Here is a 17,338-nt window from a genome sequence, read left to right as displayed (position 1 = left end):
ATCAACGCCGCCTGCAAGGTGCTCTCCCAGATATTTTTACGTCGTCTATCCCCAATAGCAAGAGAATTTGTAGGGCAGTATCAGGCGGGCTTTATGGGAGCCCGTGCTACTACGGAAATTTTTACTCTTCGATAAACCCTCCAGAAATGTCGGGAATCAGTTGAACGCGAACAATAATGGTAGATAATGCACGAGTACGGTTTTCCGCATAAACTGACGCGGCTGATCAAAGCTACCTTGGAGCGAGTAATGTGCTACGTGCGTATTTCAGGGATACTCTCGAGTCCTTTCGAATCGCGTAGTGGTTGCGGCCTGGGGACTGTCCTGTATGTTATACAATATCGCTATTGAAGGTGTGATCCGGCAGGCAGGCTTCGAAACGAGAGGAACGATCTTCAGCAAGCAGTAACCACCTCCTAGCCTTCGCAAACGACTTCGACATCATTACTAGAAACTTTGGGACGGCAGAGGCAATCTACGCCAGACTAAAAACGGAGGCTAGGAGGATAGGGTTACAAATCAATGCGTCGAAAACCAAGCAAGCTCCAGAGCAAGCAACGTCTGCCTCCCACGGACAGTGACTGCTGACAGCGAAGAACTGAAAGTGGTTGATGAATCCGTTTATTTGGGATCACTGGTCACCGCCAGGCTTGTCCTGCACTCAGTGAACTTATTTAGCTTTTTTAACTGTAACACCTCAGCCAAGCAAAATTCGAATTTTGCTTGGCTGAGGTGTTACAGTTAAAAAAGCTAAGGCTGAGGTGTTACAATTAAAAAAGCTAAATAAGTTCACCGGGTGCAGGACAAGCCTGGTCACCGCCGATAATAATACGAGTAAGCACATTCAACGACGCATTCAAGCTGTAAATCGAGCCTACTTTTCCCTCCACAAGACACTTCGATCAAGGAGCATTCGCCGCCGCGCAAAGCTGACGATGTACAAAACGCTAATCAGACCGGTAGTCCTTTACGGAGTTGAGACAGTAACTTTGCTTACGTGCACTTGCCGTAGTTGAACGAAAGGTGTTGCGGACTATTTTTGGCGGAGTACAAACGGATAACGGAGAGTAACGTAGGCGTATGACTCACGAGCTACTTGCTCTGTTCGGAGAGATTCTCATCGTACACCTGCTAAAAGTTGGGAGACTATGGTGGACCGGCCACGTCGCAAGGATGCCGGACGACTGAACATTGAAATCCGCTGTCTTCAAGAACCCCGCCGGCACCAGGAATAGAGGGGCCCAACATGCAAGGTTGAAGCCAACTTGCGTGTGTCGAGACGCAAAACGAATTGACGATGGAGTAGCCCAGGATCGAGTACAATGGAGAGGAATTCTTGATACGACAAGAGCCACACAGGCTCTCGGCTAGTAAAGTAAGTAAGAGGTGCTGTAAGAGTCAATAGCATGCCCCCTCTCTCAGCTTTAACCCTCCTAGAAAAAACATCTCAGTCTTTTAAACATTCAAAAAATATTAACTTACTCTAACTCATGAAAACGGATTCGGCATAACAACGATACTTAGAACTACGCCATAAAAGTAAGCAAGCAGCTTTAACTATTGTCTTTTATTTTTACAGACCCGCCCAAACTTCATTAGTTCTACCGGTGCCATCAATTGGTTAAATGAAAACGAAAAATGAAACGAAATGAAAAGCAGCACCAGGTAAGAAATAGTCTGCTTACCCGTTTGAGGATTCAATGAAACAAAGCTGCTGGATTCTATATTTGAATCAGTCTTGTAGGTAAGCTAATTCACAAAATACAGTTACACATTGTGGGCTTCGTGACTTAAAATAAATAAATAAATAAATTAAGCATTGAATTGAAAGCAAAGGTTAGGAGGATCTAGCATTGCGAGGCTAACAATAAGTTCATCGGAAATGAATGGTAAGAAATGAAAGAAGAATTCTGCTCTACCTCATTTTTATACGGTGCTGTCAATATACTTAGCCACCTGTTAGAGCTTTTATTAGAATTTCGAGCACAGGACATGTGCCTGATGTCACTACTGGGTTATGAAATGGGTAAAGCAAATTGGGAAGCGCCCAACATATTGAGTAGCGGAGCTAGGAGGTACGATGCTGTATGGTTCCTGTCTGCCTGATCTCACAACGGTGGGTTTTGGGTAGACGGCTGATGCACACGGTTTTGTTAGCAGGTAAGCCTTAATATATGTTTTTCAAAGTTATTTGTTTTGTTTCAGCTTATCAAACTCCTCATATTGTACGGTGAAAACAATGGCTGGCGAAAGAAGGTCGGAATATCATTGGGCGACTAGACTAGACTAGATGAAAGAGTGAGTAGAAAACTTGAGGCATCAGAAGGAAATTACTGAGCGAATTACAACCCAAAACGTAGGTTAAAGCTACTGTTGCGAAATTCGTTATTACATGGAGGGACTCTGATACTGGAAATTTGGATCTACTGAAGTCTACCCACATACGTTGACCTTGAACTTTAGTGACCTCGTGAACGTTGTCTATCAATACAGTTCGATATGGACATTCCACTCAAGTTCACCTTAAAAAGATCGTAGCTGTCGACCATGAAAAGCTAAATTTCAACCATAGTTACCATCATTCTAAGACACTTTCATACCAGTTCACGTCTTCCCTTGAACCTTTTTTTTTAATTTTCTAATAAAAGTTTATCGGTTCATGGGAGTACTTCCAGGAACGTCCTAAAATTTTTGATAAGGCAAACATCGCCGCCCTACACTCGGTTGCCAACGCGAATCTATTCCTAAAATTATTGTTTCTTTGTATGCGTCTTGCTTGTTTGCGCCGCCCTACGTCATTCGCGAGGAAAAGCAGCTGTTCTGTTATTCTCAACCCTCTGATGATAACAGAAACGAAAAACATTGAGAGATTAAATTTCATCTCACTCCACCGTCGACAGTACTTTGTTCTCTTCGAAGAAAATCGCTCTTAATACAAACTGATGGAGGCAGGAGACCTGTTTCTCATTCGCATTGCTCTGCGAACTTTCCTTACAGCACAGCAGCTTTCCTTCGGAAGGCGCGCCTACAAAATAAACAACACACTGCTTTGCTCGGTTGGAAAGAATCAACGTTAGGAGAACGGCAGCGCAGAGTACAAATACTGGCAGGCCTCCGAGTTTTGGCTCAGTTCGGTGCTTGTTATCATTGCAGCGAGAAGTGTCCGGGAAGTGATGGTTTCCGAAAATTGATTTTCCTTTCCTCTGTTGGTGAAAAGTTCTGTATCCTGTTTTGGCAACTCATCCTCGCACACCCGGAACAGCGTGAAGCGTAGTGCGTGTGTAGTTCAAAGACCATATAACGGAAGTGTTTAGTACATATTTTGTAAGAAGAAAAAAAAATGCACGGCTCATCTAGTGTAGAAAAAATGCAGAGCAACGTACAAATTAAGGAGGATATGCCAAAAATAGACACTATCAAGCTGAGAAACAAACACATCGGGTGAGTGTTTAATTAGCAAAATATTACCGATATCGTTATGCAAGATCCGTGGTGGGGCGGTTTTTCTACCGATTCAATTTAGCTTGGTAGCTTGGTGGTGGTGATAAAAGCTAAATAATGGATTAGATGGACTTTGTTCAACAAAGACCAATTATTTTTCCTGTAATTGTAATCATTTCAGCAAATCCTGTCAGCTGTTTTACAAAACCGATCCGTTGAAAATCGTTCGTGGTCAGGGACAATACATGTACGATGAGGAAGGTACACGCTACCTGGACTGCATCAATAATGTCGCCCATGGTAAGTAAAATGCAAAAAAAACGGTGATTTAAAACGGTTTAAAGGATTTTTCCCTTTGAAGGGAAACCATTATGATTGAAAACCTTGAAAAAACAAAAAAATATCGGTCATGTGGCACGCGAGAGCCAAAATGTCTGCGACTTTCGATTTCTAGCCATCTGGTATGCAAGCTTAAACGGGTGAATAATAAAAATCCTCTAGCATGCAACGCGACGCGACGCGACGTACAGCTGAGTTTAGCAGCTGCCAAGAATATCTAAGCAAGCGTCGTCAGCCTTGGTGTTTCTTTCAAGTTCACCGCCAGAGACAGGAAACACCTTGCCTTACCTGAAAATGTCAGTCCAAAAAAGTAGTGGCATCACACTTATTTTTAAAAAGACAACAATATTCAGTGTTATTATTATAGATTTGATTTGAAACAAAGTCTTGCCAAACAAACAAAGTATCATCAATTTGCAAACCACCAACGAACTGTATGGTAGGTTGATGGCGATAAGAGTAAAGGATTATTGTTATTTGTTCGGTGGTCGCAGTGAACTTTTCCGTCGATGGCCTAAGTCAAACGATAAGTTTATCTCAATAATGTTTGTTTGATTAGTTAACCTTCCGTGGGGCTACAGGAATTACTGTGAAATTTACAAAATTGTTTTTGTGATTAGAAATTATCACACGCCTATTTTAGCACACAGATTTTCGTAGTTCAACAAAAATTGACCTTCTAAAGATTAACTTTGTGTATAGGATCCTATTATCTCCAATTATTTCTTACTTTCCTTGCTTATTCTAGAGCTAATAAGAAATGATTCGTTGCCTTCCCTTCTTTAGGAATAAGAATCTAAAAAACCCTATTCATGCACGTACCGTCAACCTCTCATTAACCGTCATAAACATTTATGGCTTTCACAGCAAAGCATCGTGCAACAGTCACGGAACAATCAGAAACCTTCGACAGCGTTCTGCTGTGTAAATTCTTTACACAATTGACCTTCCAGTAAAACTATACAGGGTAGCATGAACAAAAAAGCAAGCAGTCATAAAAAAGCGGATGATCATAAAATATGCCACATTTCGACACCAAATCCAACATGCTCAGCATGACAGATAACACAAGTACAGTGTTGATTATGCTCTCCGTATAACCCCGGGGTGTATACAAACTTAGCGTTTTGGGCTGATCCCATCCTTATCAGCCACTGCTTATCGATGGTGCTTGACCCATAAAAAGGAACTTCGCGCGTCATATAGTATAGCTCGGGCTGACAGCCGATCACCGAGTACCAACCGCACGATAGCAGCACGTTTCATCAGCCAGCCCTTGCGGGGAAGGCAGCATTCCCGCGTGACTACCATGCGAGAAATTCGTTTTTCGCCGCCCGCTTAGACGCTCCTTATCAGCCCTCGCCACGCCGCGGTTTGAAAAGCGGTATTTGTTTTGATCAGCGGCTAAGCACGTGCTGATCAGAAGTGAACGCGAGAGCTCGTTGATTTGTGTCACGTTTTGCCCGTGGCTGATCTCAGATAAATATACTGGATCTTTCTAACCGTCGTAGCTAGTAACAGCTAAACGAATAAACTCAATAGGGCTAAATTCACATTTGTTAATTGTGCAATCAATTATCGTCACACCTTTCCAAGTTTCGCTATTCCGTAATGAACTGGTTGCGGCGGAATCTTGCAACTATCACTCAACGATCATGTTCGATTACCTGAAATTACCTGTTGGCGCGCTCTGATTTGGCTTTTCATAGCAAGAGTGTGGCAGTAATCTGACAGCAACCTGATTCAATTAAGTCAGCAAGTTTGCTCTGCTCAAGGTTGCATTAGTTAGCGGAACAGTTTTAAATAATGAGCTCTATTTTCACTACTTTGCGATCTTACTGGTACATAAAATTGAGTAACGGTGCGGTGATCTTTCCATATTTGACCCACCTTTATTTAATTTTCCGCTCTTTCTGCTTCACGTCTTGTCAGACTCTAGAGAATTTATAAAACATCTTTTGTTTCATCAATTTGTACCATTGCCTCTGTCTATTGAAAGAGTGCCGCTAATCTTTACTACTTTTTCAAAAAATAAAAACCCTTTCGGGGTTTTGAATTAGACGAACAGAATCTGTCGATCACTCAGGCTGAATATTTCGAATTTTGAGCTCTGAGGATAAGATAAGGCACTACTTCTTCAGACTACTTCTATTTTGGGCAAATTCTTTTTTGACTAAATTCATGTGTATTTTCTTGTTTGTTTTGTGTCTTACAATATTTACATTTTAAGTGTTTAGTATCAATATATTGCTTCTCATCTTTGTTGTAGTTGTTCCTTTTTCCGTTGACTTCCGTTAAAAACTAGAGCCTTAACCTAATGAATTCAAAACTTGAATTATTTCGTGTACTGAGTGAGAACACCTCTCTTTGTATTTTGTAGTGCATGTAGCGAGCTCATGCACATCGCATGTTCTCCTTCAGTGGGACAGGTTCAAGGTCATCTTTCATCATCTGAAACCTCAGCTTGTGTTCTAGGACAGCCCGACCAGGCCAAGACCGCATACTCTATCGCTGGGTAGATGATTTGCTTGCAGACAGCCAGCAGATTCGTCAGGCTCAGGCGATTTCGAGTATGGAAAAAGTATAGCCTGGGCAGCTCGTAAAATAGTCTGTCAGAGCATCCAGACCTCTCTAAAGCCTCTTTGAAGTTGCATATGAGGACACGTATGACGCGACCTGCATACATGATTGCTGTGTTGACGGCCAACTGAGCAAAATGCCTCCCCCAGCGAGGGAAGGGATGTCAGATGTACATATGTTATAAAAAATGGGCCCCAAGATAATTCCTTGGGGCACACCTGCAGGGATGTTAAAGGTTTGCGAACAGACACTATTCAGAGATACCTGGAATACTCTGTCAGACAGATAGCTTCTGATGATCTTGATAAGATACATAGGAAAATTATATCGATGCAGCTTGAACACCACAGTGCCACACATTATCGAATGCCTTCTCGATATCCAAGAGTGCCATTGTTGTCGAAACCCAACTGCTCTTTCAGGAAGACACCATTCTCGTCAGCGAATGAGAAAGTCCGGCTTTGTATTAACTTTTCAAACAGCTTGAAGAGGGCAGTGAGCAAGCTGATGGTTGATAGTTTTTGGGAACAGAAGGATTTCTCCCGGTTTCAGCACCGGAAGAACTTTAGCTAACTTCCAGCTAATTTGATGGGAAATAGCCAAGCTTGTTAAACAGGTTTGCTTCAAAATCCTAGATAGACTATCTGTCATAGATTTTTTATACCAGTCACCAGTTTGCTGGTATTGGCGTCAGTATTGGTGGTGGAATCTATTTGAGGAGAGCTGCTCTCCTGATGTTGAACTGAAACCGCACTTACTCGGGCGGCGGTAATCACTCGCTAGAGGGATTCCAGCGCCTGGTCGATCTGCTCTGGTGTACTGCTCTGGTGGACGATGCGTTGAAACTTGACCCAGTTGGCACGATGGTAGTTTCGTCGGGGCCGGCTGTCCACCATATCGGTAAAGGCAGCAAGCTTTAGCAGCACAGAGCAGTCAGTCGGAGGGTAGTTCTTCGAACACCCGATCTGGAGATTCTGTCCGGCAGTCTGGCGCCAAAATGTTGTAGAGTTCGGCCTCGTAATTTTCCGCCAGGGTGGTCCCATTCTGATTTCTCCTTCGGTCACCCCACACTTCGTGCCGAGCATTGAGGTCAACGGCAATCATGTGCTTCGCGCACCGTCGAGTCAGTATCGTAAAGTCGGATCGCAAATGAGCGTCAGGACCGTCCCGGGCTCTACTTTGCTTAGGACAATAGGCCGCTATGATGTTGACTGGGCCCATCGACGTGCTGAGCTTGACCCCAACGGTCTCGATAACTTTCAGGTTGAAGCTCGACAGTAGGCGGCATTTAACATTACGCCTCACAGCAACGGCTATACCCCCTTTTCCTTCGACTTCTAGTTTGGTCGAGTCTCAAAAGCCGAATGTCGGAAAGGTGGACGCTAGCCTCCAGCTTGAGATGGGTTTCGTAGTGACAGTAATGTCGACCTTCTTTGCGTTAAGACAATCCAGCAGCTCGACGTGTTTGCTCCTCAGCTAAGGTCTTACAGGAACGCTTGATGACGATAATCTCCGAGATGTGTTGAACGACTTCCGTCTAAGAGGGGCACCGAAGGCAACATCGGCATATGACATCCCAGGCGGAGTGACCTAGACCTGGAAGGGCAGCTGCAGAGGCGAGGCGGTGCTATGCTGAGCGGAAGTTGGTGACCGTTTGCTGAACTTGCGCCGGCGATTCGGTGGTTGTTGAGAGGGAGCGGGGCTACGTTTGGGATCTGCTGACGAGGCTGAACAGCAGGATACTCGGTATCCGTTATGACGGGAGGGACGGCGATCAGTGCGCCTTGTGCGTTGTTTGCTGATGCATGTTGTCGGATCCGTTTGGGTCAGCCACGATTAATGGTGCGATGGTTTCCTTCGCAATTGGCACACTGCAGCTCAATGCCATCGGGTTGTTCACAAACTGCAGTAGAGTGCGCACCAGCACACTTGTTACAACGCTGCACAACTGGAAGCGCGGTCGTAGGTTTGTTTGGGTCAACTCAGCTTCAAGCTTGACGGCGTCTTTCATGGGAGTGAAGAACGTGGTACGCGCCCCTTTTTGGTACCGGTATCGCTGCTACCGGAGTCGTAAGGAAGAACTGATAGTTGGTTGCTCTCAAGGAGTCGGTTTCTTGTTGGCTGCGCGGAGGTAGCGGACTGTATGTGGGCCTTCTTTGGATAGGCCCCTGAAGGCTGAAGATTGCATCGGTCAAGCTGTTTTGCTTAGCGCGAAGACTGCACCAGGTGATTATTTTTTGTGAGATTTTGAATAATCACTTGATCGACATTTTACTGGAAAATTTATTCGAAGTGTTACGTTTGGTAGTCTGTGCCTCAAGGTTCGACGCTGGTCTGACAAGTCAGTCTTCGTATGTTCGAATCTAGACCGGTAGAGGTTGTAGGAGTCACTGGGAACGAACCGTTAGACCTGCAATTGTTCTATACCCTAATAGCTAGTTACGTAAAAAGAACGTCAAGTTTCAAAAAACGGAATGTAGTACCTAGCGTTTGCCTTCCTTTCCTTTACAAACCGAGTCCTGCGCAAAAAATGACCATAATACGAGCAAAAGCACGAAAAAATGATTCTACAGCTTGACAACGCTCGACTGCACGTTGCCAAATCCGCCAAAATCTTCTTAGAAACACTCAAATGAGTCCTACATCACTTGCCATGTCCCTGAAATATTGCGCCGTGCGATTATTACATGTTCGGATTGTAGGGAACGAGCCGAGTTAGATGAATCAGCGTAAAACAAATCTAATGAAACTGAATTATTTACTTGAGTGTAACTGAAACCCCTTGCATAGGAAGAATACCGTCATACGAACGATGAGAGACAAGGCGAGAAATGAATCGTTCAATATGAGACTTACGCATACTGTGGCATGATATAGCATGCTCTAAACAAGTCAGTTTTTGGACGAACGTAGACTTTGACGGACGTTGTTCCGTATTCCGGAGGGCTCGGTTGGAAATAACCGACGGACACGACACGGATCAGTATCATTTCTCTGAATACCCAGTTTGATCTCGAGGGAAAATTCTATTCCCATACCTGTGGCCCTACTCTAAGCTCTGTATCAGGACGGCCGTGAAGCTACACGATTTAATAATAATAAAATTTCAAAAATTGACCTAAACACTGCTTATTTCATGGCTTGAAACTGCCATTCAGTGCCATCCCAACAAACATTTTTGTTGATTAGTAGCTTATTCAACCGTTGTATAGCTAATTACCGGGTTATTAGCACTTGATAAGCTGTTATATGATAAAAATGTTTTTAGGATGGCTTGGGACTGTTATTCAAATTCACTGTAACAGAAAAACGCTATATTATTTCAGGCTATCATGGATAAATATTTAAATTTATAGTGATCCACTCATATCTTGTGTAAATAAGTCTTGTTCTTGGAAAGCATCTTGTAGGTGCTAGTGACAATTTTTACCAGCAAACCAATTATCGCATATCGGTTGAATATTCAAAGTATTAATCAATTTACCCAAATTATTACTTTTCCAACAGTCGGCCATTGCCATCCGACGGTGGTGGAAGCCGGCACGCGCCAACTAGCCGCATTGTCCACCAACAATCGCTTCCTGCACGACGAACTGGTGAAGTGTGCCCAAACGCTAGCGGATAAAATGCCTTCGAATCTTTCCGTATGCTACTTTGTCAATTCCGGATCCGAGGCGAACGATCTGGCATTGCGACTTGCCCGGCAACATACGAAACGGCACGATATTATTACTCTAGATCAGTAAGTACATTTTGTTGTTGTTTTTTTTTTCTTTCGGTGTAATGCAGAAGCTTTACTTTCACAAAACAATCGTAAACGGGCAATAATTCACACCTTCATCCTCGTATTCTTTTCGCTGAGATTATTTGCACTGTACAACGATAAAGCAGATAACGACGCGTGCGCCACTCGACAGCGCTCCAGGGCGTACGGGTCGCGCTTAGCGTAGTAAAATATGAGTAGCGAAAATTGTTGATTGCACGATTAGTGTCATACTGTTGATGCCCCCTCTTGACGTCCAAATTGCGATGCTGGACGAGTTTCTACGCCTCAATCGCTCCAATGTAGCACATTATCAGCATAATTTCCGGTCTCATTTGCAGTGCCTATCACGGTCATGTTTCTGCTGTAATGGACATATCCCCGTACAAGTTCAACCAACCGGGTGGTGACCCGAAGCCCGATTTCGTACATGTCGTAAGTATTTGGAATTGAGGGAAATCCGACCTCAACGGTTTCCATCTATTCAAATGTGCATATTTGAATCACTGCCATTCCACCATTCGTGCGATGACGCCGAGTGCCACAAAAAACCTATGAATTGCTTCCATTTTCCACAAGGCACCCTGTCCGGATGTCTATCGTGGCAAGCACCGGGATTGTGATTACCCAGAGGAAGCAGACTTAGGGCAACTGTACGCCGACGAGGTGGCTCGGTTGGTCGAGCAAAATCCGAACAAAATTGCTGCGTTCATAGCGGAGAGTTTGCAAAGCTGCGGCGGACAGATCATTCCACCGAAGAACTACTTCAAAAAAGTCTATAAGTACGCGATGGATGTTGAATAGTAAGTGAAAATGTCTAAATGAATTGATTATTTTGCAGTATTGTTCGAAATGCGGGTGGCGTAACAATAGCCGATGAGGTTCAGGTTGGGTTTGGACGCATCGGTACCCATTATTGGGCCTTTGAACCACACGGTGTGGTACCAGATATCGTTACGGTAGCCAAACCAATGGGTAACGGGCATCCCGTTGGTGCTGTTGTAACTACACCGGAGATCGCCGAAAGTTTCGCCTCCACCGGAGTGTGCTATTTCAATACGGTATTTGTTGAAAATATAATTTTTTTGATATTCTTTGATCAAATGTTTTCTTTGTTTCAGTACGGAGGTAATCCGGTTTCCTGTGCAATTGCAAATGCCGTGATGCGTGTCATTGACGAAGAAAAACTCCAAGAAAATGCCCTCACTGTAGGAAACTATCTGCTCGATCGATCACGGGCCTTAGGACACGAATATGACACAGTGGGTGACGTACGCGGGACGGGTCTTTTCATCGGGATTGAGTTAGTCACAAACCGGAGGGCTCGAACGCCGGCAACAAAGCTTGCGAAAGCCGTTGTCGACAGAATGAAGAATGCGCACAAGATTCTCGTAAGCAGTGATGGACCAGACGACAACGTTATCAAACTAAAGCCACCGATGGTATTTAATTCCGAGAATGCAGATCAGTTTTTGCGCGGGATTCGTGAATGTTTGACGTACTTTGAAAATCAGGAGAAACATCAAAACCAAACAGGAAGCGAAACGCGACCTGTGGTCGTGATTTCATCCCCTCCCTCTGTGGGGTTATGTAGCCATACGAGTAGTGCTATTAGTGAAAAACCCGACCTCATCAAGTCGGTTTGAATGAACCAAAGAAAAAAATTCAATTTAAAAATACTTATTTGATTTTACCAGCAAATTTTTATTTTCTGTTCAATACTTTTTATATTAGACAAATATAAATATATTTTTCTTAAAGTTTCGGAACTTGTTTCAGTTTAATGTTGATGGCTTGTGGCGGGTGACCTGGCTAGCGATTAACTCTAGCCAGTAGATATGATGACACTGGGCGAGTTGACAATGAGCTCGCAAACTCGCTACAAAAATCCGATCGACTAAACTAACGTCCCGTTAGTAGAGTGAACAGGTCAGTACCATGGTCACGGGTTCGGCATCAATTAATTTCGCACAAAGCCGGTCCTGCTGTGCGCGAACAATATAGTAAAAATTGTTGCTTACGTTGTCCGTAACTTTGGAATATGTTAGATGATTGAGGTAGTTAATCTCAGAGGAAATAATATTGGTAGCAAAAAGAACCTTAACGGTACTTATTTACTTACGTTACTTAACCAATTCCAGGCCGTGGTTTCCTCCGCTGTACGAAGAAGTCGGTCCGTGGCCGCAATTCGCCAGCCACGTAGTTTGCGCATGGTGCGCAGGTCGCCTTCCACTTGATCAATCCATCTTGCTCGCTGCCATAGTCACCTTCATGTTCAGCTACATCGCTGTTAAGGTACTCGTCATAATACTGCTTCCACCTCTCGATCACCTCACGTTCATTCGTGAGAAGATTACCGCCCAGATAACACAAAATCGTAATAGAAAGTTCACATTAAATCGTTTTCATGTCAATTTCACATTGGAATTGTATAATGATTAGAGTATGTCAAATCTAAGTGAACAATAAGTTGTTTTGCAGTCGTGCGTGCCTTCATATACAATTCATGACTGTGAATTATAAAGCAGTATAGGCGATTGCAATATTTGATTATATCTTAATCATATATTCAGGAGTATTTAGTTGCGTGTTATAAAAACTACGCAAAATAGAATTACAAATAATTGACAAAGCTTTCGCACGTATATCGCCTCCACTTTGGTACATATATGTTCTTATATAGCGTGAAATATAACTTTTTCGTTCAGATATGGTTTCGTATATCTCAGTTGCAATCGAGATATACAAACCAAATGGTTTACTGGGCGTCTGCTTCCCGACACATACCGGCCTGCGGCACAAAGCCTTTGCGTGAACGGTTTAACTTCTCGTAGAACTTCCGTTTATCGTTAGCATGGTATAGTTTTTCCACCGCCTCGCGATCTCGTTCTTCCTGTTGGCGCTTTTTCCTGCGGACCCTCGATGAAAATATACTCGATTTGGTCCAAAGTTCGTTGGTCTGGTGATTTCCAGGTCCCTTTGAGGATATTGTAGCGCGAAAAGAAAGTGCTTTTGATCAGCAAGCCTCTGGAAACTGCAAAGTTGATACATCGCTGGCCGTTATCCTTCGTGCCGGAGTACAGGCTATGGGGCCCGATCACCGGTCTATAATTGCTTCCCTGTCGACCTGGGCGTTCATATCCCCGATGAGGATCTTGATGTTCCATGGTGAGTTGCCTCCAGCTGCGCATAGGACGCTTCCTTCTCGTCCTTGGGTCTACCTTCTTGTTGACAATGCACGTTTATGATGGGATAGTTGGAGAAACAGTCTTTTATCTTCCACATGCACATCGTCTTGTTGATCGCTTTCCAGTCTATTATGCGATCCTGCATTTTGCCTATCACTAAGCAGCCCGTTTCCAGCTCGTTGGTTGCTCCACCGCTCTGGTGAAATTGGGCTTTACTGTCACGGACCCTCCACACCTTCTCGCCTTTGCGACAGATCTCCTCCAGTGCCACAATACTGAGCTTTTGGGCTTCTAACTGATCGAGCAGCGCCCTGTCGCCACCAACGAAATTTAGCGATATGCAGATGCAGGTACCAAGTTTCCATGCCATGTCTTCATTTCGTCGCCTTTGTCCATGCCGAATGTTTCGAGTAGAATTTTCTTGATTTTTTTTAGTGTTTTGGATTTAGATAGCTATTCGTACTAGGAGGCCCTAGTACCACGCAGGCACGCTACCGAATCTCGGAATGGGGCTACCATCTCATAGTGTCGACACAACACGGTGCCTCCCTCTTCCCTGTTGGTACGACCTTAGTTTCTATCGGGGTTGGTTACTCGATCTCCGTTAGGTTGCTCGTGTTCCGGTTGGTACCACGTTGAGGTAGGAGTAGGAGTTGCTGGAAACGAGGCTGAGGACCACCATGGTGTCTGTTTTGCGCATTATCCAACCATTTACCAACCTCGAGCATTCACAGAAAACCCGCATAAAAATAGACATAACTGTAGGGAACATGCCCGGCTAAATAAATTAACGAGTTAATGAGTCTAGATCGATTGAATCATTTGTTTCAGTGCAACTAAAATTCATACATACATACGGCATACCGAAAGTTCGAAAGAACGAGAGAACGAACATACATTGTGTCTGTGTGACTCGAGACTCTCACAGACTTCGTGAAATGAAATAGTACGACAAAGAGGGAGATCTAAGATTGACCGAAAAGAGACGCACGGATATGAGAGTATTAATATCGTACCCGAAACGAGCGCGTCAGTTTTTGGACGAACGTAGACGTTAGCGGACGTGGTTGGCTCGGGCGGAGGCAACCGAGACGGACACTACAATGGCGCAGAACAAAAAGGAAAACGCTCCCAAAGTGCGTGAGTATACTGTACTATATAGTGGCGTCTGGCAAACGCCTATTTGAGAAAAAAATTAAAAGACGTTTGTGCGCGTCTGTTTGTTCTGCCTCTGGGAAGGCAGAATACGTTATTTAAATATGCTGATATGCCTAGCTTGTGTGCTTTTGAGAAGGCTGAAAAATTCGCTTGTGTGCGATAATTCCCCTGAGAGGGATGTTCTAGTAATTCGCTTGTGTGCGTTTTACTTTATTGAATACGCTGATATGCGTAGCTTGAGCGCCTCTGGGAAGGCTATGAGAAATCGCTTGTGTGCGATAATTCCCCTGAGGGGGATCTAGTAATTTGCTTGTTCGCATTTTACTTTATTGAAACACGCTGCTACGCGTAGTTTGATGACCTTTGGCAAGGCGGAATACATTGAACTACTCTGGTATGTGTAACTTGAGCGCCTCTGGCACTGTTGTGGAAAAATTGCTTGTGTGCAATAGATCCCCTGAGAGGAATCGCCTAGTAATTCGCTTGTGCGCGTCTTACGTTATTAAAATACGCTGGTGTGGTAGTTTGATCGCTTCTGGGAAGGCTGTGGAAGATCGCTTGTTTGCGATAGTTCCCCTGAGAAGAATTATCTAGTAAGTTGTGCTCGTTATTTTGCCAACTTTTACCCGACCTCATATTTCTCTATAAGTATTGAGTTCCTATGAAAAGGACGGAATACAGTTTAACAACATTTTAATAACCGAAGCACGATTTTCTCACATTTTGGTATGAGGATGATGACGAAAATGATTATGGTAATGACGGAAATGAAATGATGAATCAGGAAAATGGTGACGATAATGATGAGAAAAATGATGAAAATAACGAAACTGATTATGGGAATGACGAAAATGATAAAAAGATTACGAAAATGATTATGATAATCACGGAAATGCTGATCCACCAAACTGATGATGGTAATGACGAAAATGATAGTAATGGTTGAAATGATGACTATAATGATGAAACTGATTATGGTAATCGCGAAACTGATGAGCATAATAACAAAACTGATGATGATTTTGATTATTCTGATTGTTTTGATGGTATTCGATCCTATTGATGATGTTTGATAATGATATTGATTTTGATAATGTTGACGATTTTAAGAATTTTGATGGTGTTGATCATCTTGATGTGATCATTTTGTTTATGTTGATGATATCGATGATGTTAATGACTACCCTTGAGGTGGCTACCCCCATACATACATACATACATACATGATATCGATGATGTTATTGACTTGGATAATGTTAGCGATATTTATGACATTGCGGGTGTTGAGGTATTTAATGATGTGGGTGGTGTTGATATCGATTATTTGATAATTTGGATCATTCTGATGATTTTGATGGTGTTAAAGATCTTGATGACAATAATTTGGATGATGATGATTTTCAGTGGTTTTCAAAATCTTAGATACGTTGATGATTTTGATGATGTTGATGGTGTTGAGAATTTTGACGAGTTGATTTTGTTACCGATGATGTTGTTGATGACTTCGACGACTTTGACGATAAGGATGATGTTGATATCGATGATTTTGAAACTGTTGACCTGCATGATATTGATGATTTCGATAGAGTTGAGGATTTCGATGGCGTTGATATTTATGGTGATGTTAACAATTCTAGATCGATGCTCATTAAGGACACTGGGCTTCTTACAGTGAGTCAGATGTTGGGCTCACCGTGTTTGTTCGAAATTTGATAACTTACGGCAATTTCTTTAGTGGAACTCCTTATGAAATCTTTGCCGTAGCATTGAAAATTTGCATGCAGATAATGAAAAATGTCAGTGACCTCAAACGGGTTTTAGAGCCCAGAGTCTAAACGAAAAATTTGGCTGATTCTATATCTGTCATCCAGACGATAAACCAACAGATATCGGTAACGAACGATCAAAAGAATGTAAGTACAAAACCGGAAAGACTTAGGAAAGTGGTTTTGTGTCATATTTATCAATAGAGTAGGGGAAGGGGTGAATGTAGGGAACATGCCCGGCTAAATAAATTAACGAGTTAATGAGTCTAGATCGATTGAATCATTTGTTTCAGTGCAATTAAAATTCATACATACATACGGCATACCGAAAGTTCGAAAGAACGAGAGAACGAACATACATTGTGTGACTCGAGACTCTCACAGACTTCGTGAAATGAAATAGTACGACAAAGAGGGAGATCTAAGATCGACCGAAAAGAGACGCACGGATATGAGAGTATTAATATCGTACCCGAAACGAGCGCGTCAGTTTTTGGACGAACGTAGACGTTAGCGGACGTGGTTGGCTCGGGCGGAGGCAACCGAGACGGACACTACAATAACCATAACCCAAAGTAATTTATTTGTTTATTTGTACACTCAAGTCTTTTTTTACACGGTTTGTTTTTTTCGATTACTCGAAAACGGTGCAACTAAGAAACTATTTACAATCTACGTGAGGAATGTCCAGTTACTCCCAAATGTATTGAGAAATAAATGAATGGTCTCTAAGTTACCCCGTTCTTAATATCAAAAAAAACTAAACCGTGTAAAAAAGTACTTGAGTGTACACAAAATATCAACAGGCCTAGGTGAATCGGGTCACAAATGATAGAATTAACCTAAAAATTACTTGCTATGGTCAAAAAGTGGTTTTTCAACATTTGTAGGCTAATATCAAAGTCGAAGCTGGAACGGAAATAGTTAAAATGGTGTTTTAGACCAATAATAGTGCTAAAGCTACTGTAATTCATCCGTCGATGCGGCACGTGTAGAAAAAGGCTATTGCACAAGGTAAAACTCCGGACGCGTATGTCAAGGCTTTCCAATAGAGATACGCAATCTCGCCTCTGGTTTCTGATAATAAATAACAGAAGTTGGCG

The 17,338-nt window shown here is 43.0% G+C and overlaps 1 protein-coding gene across 1 annotated transcript; it reads left to right on the top strand.

The window, feature by feature from the left end:
- The first annotated feature begins 3,141 nt into the window (after window positions 1–3,141).
- LOC128742907 (alanine--glyoxylate aminotransferase 2-like) lies at window positions 3,142–11,832 on the top strand. Its single transcript, XM_053839406.1, has 7 exons — window positions 3,142–3,441; window positions 3,623–3,741; window positions 9,868–10,102; window positions 10,465–10,558; window positions 10,703–10,905; window positions 10,965–11,184; window positions 11,245–11,832. The coding sequence occupies exons 1-7, from the start codon at window positions 3,341–3,343 to the stop codon at window positions 11,767–11,769; spliced, it is 1,497 nt and encodes a 498-aa protein (XP_053695381.1). The 5' UTR covers window positions 3,142–3,340; the 3' UTR covers window positions 11,770–11,832.
- The last annotated feature ends 5,506 nt before the right edge of the window (window positions 11,833–17,338 follow it).

The sequence above is a fragment of the Sabethes cyaneus genome, chromosome 1 (genome assembly GCF_943734655.1).
Source record: "Sabethes cyaneus chromosome 1, idSabCyanKW18_F2, whole genome shotgun sequence".
NCBI classification, from domain to species: domain Eukaryota; kingdom Metazoa; phylum Arthropoda; class Insecta; order Diptera; family Culicidae; genus Sabethes; species Sabethes cyaneus.
Note: the sequence above shows the minus strand (reverse complement) of the source record. Positions and strands in the feature narration are given on the sequence as shown.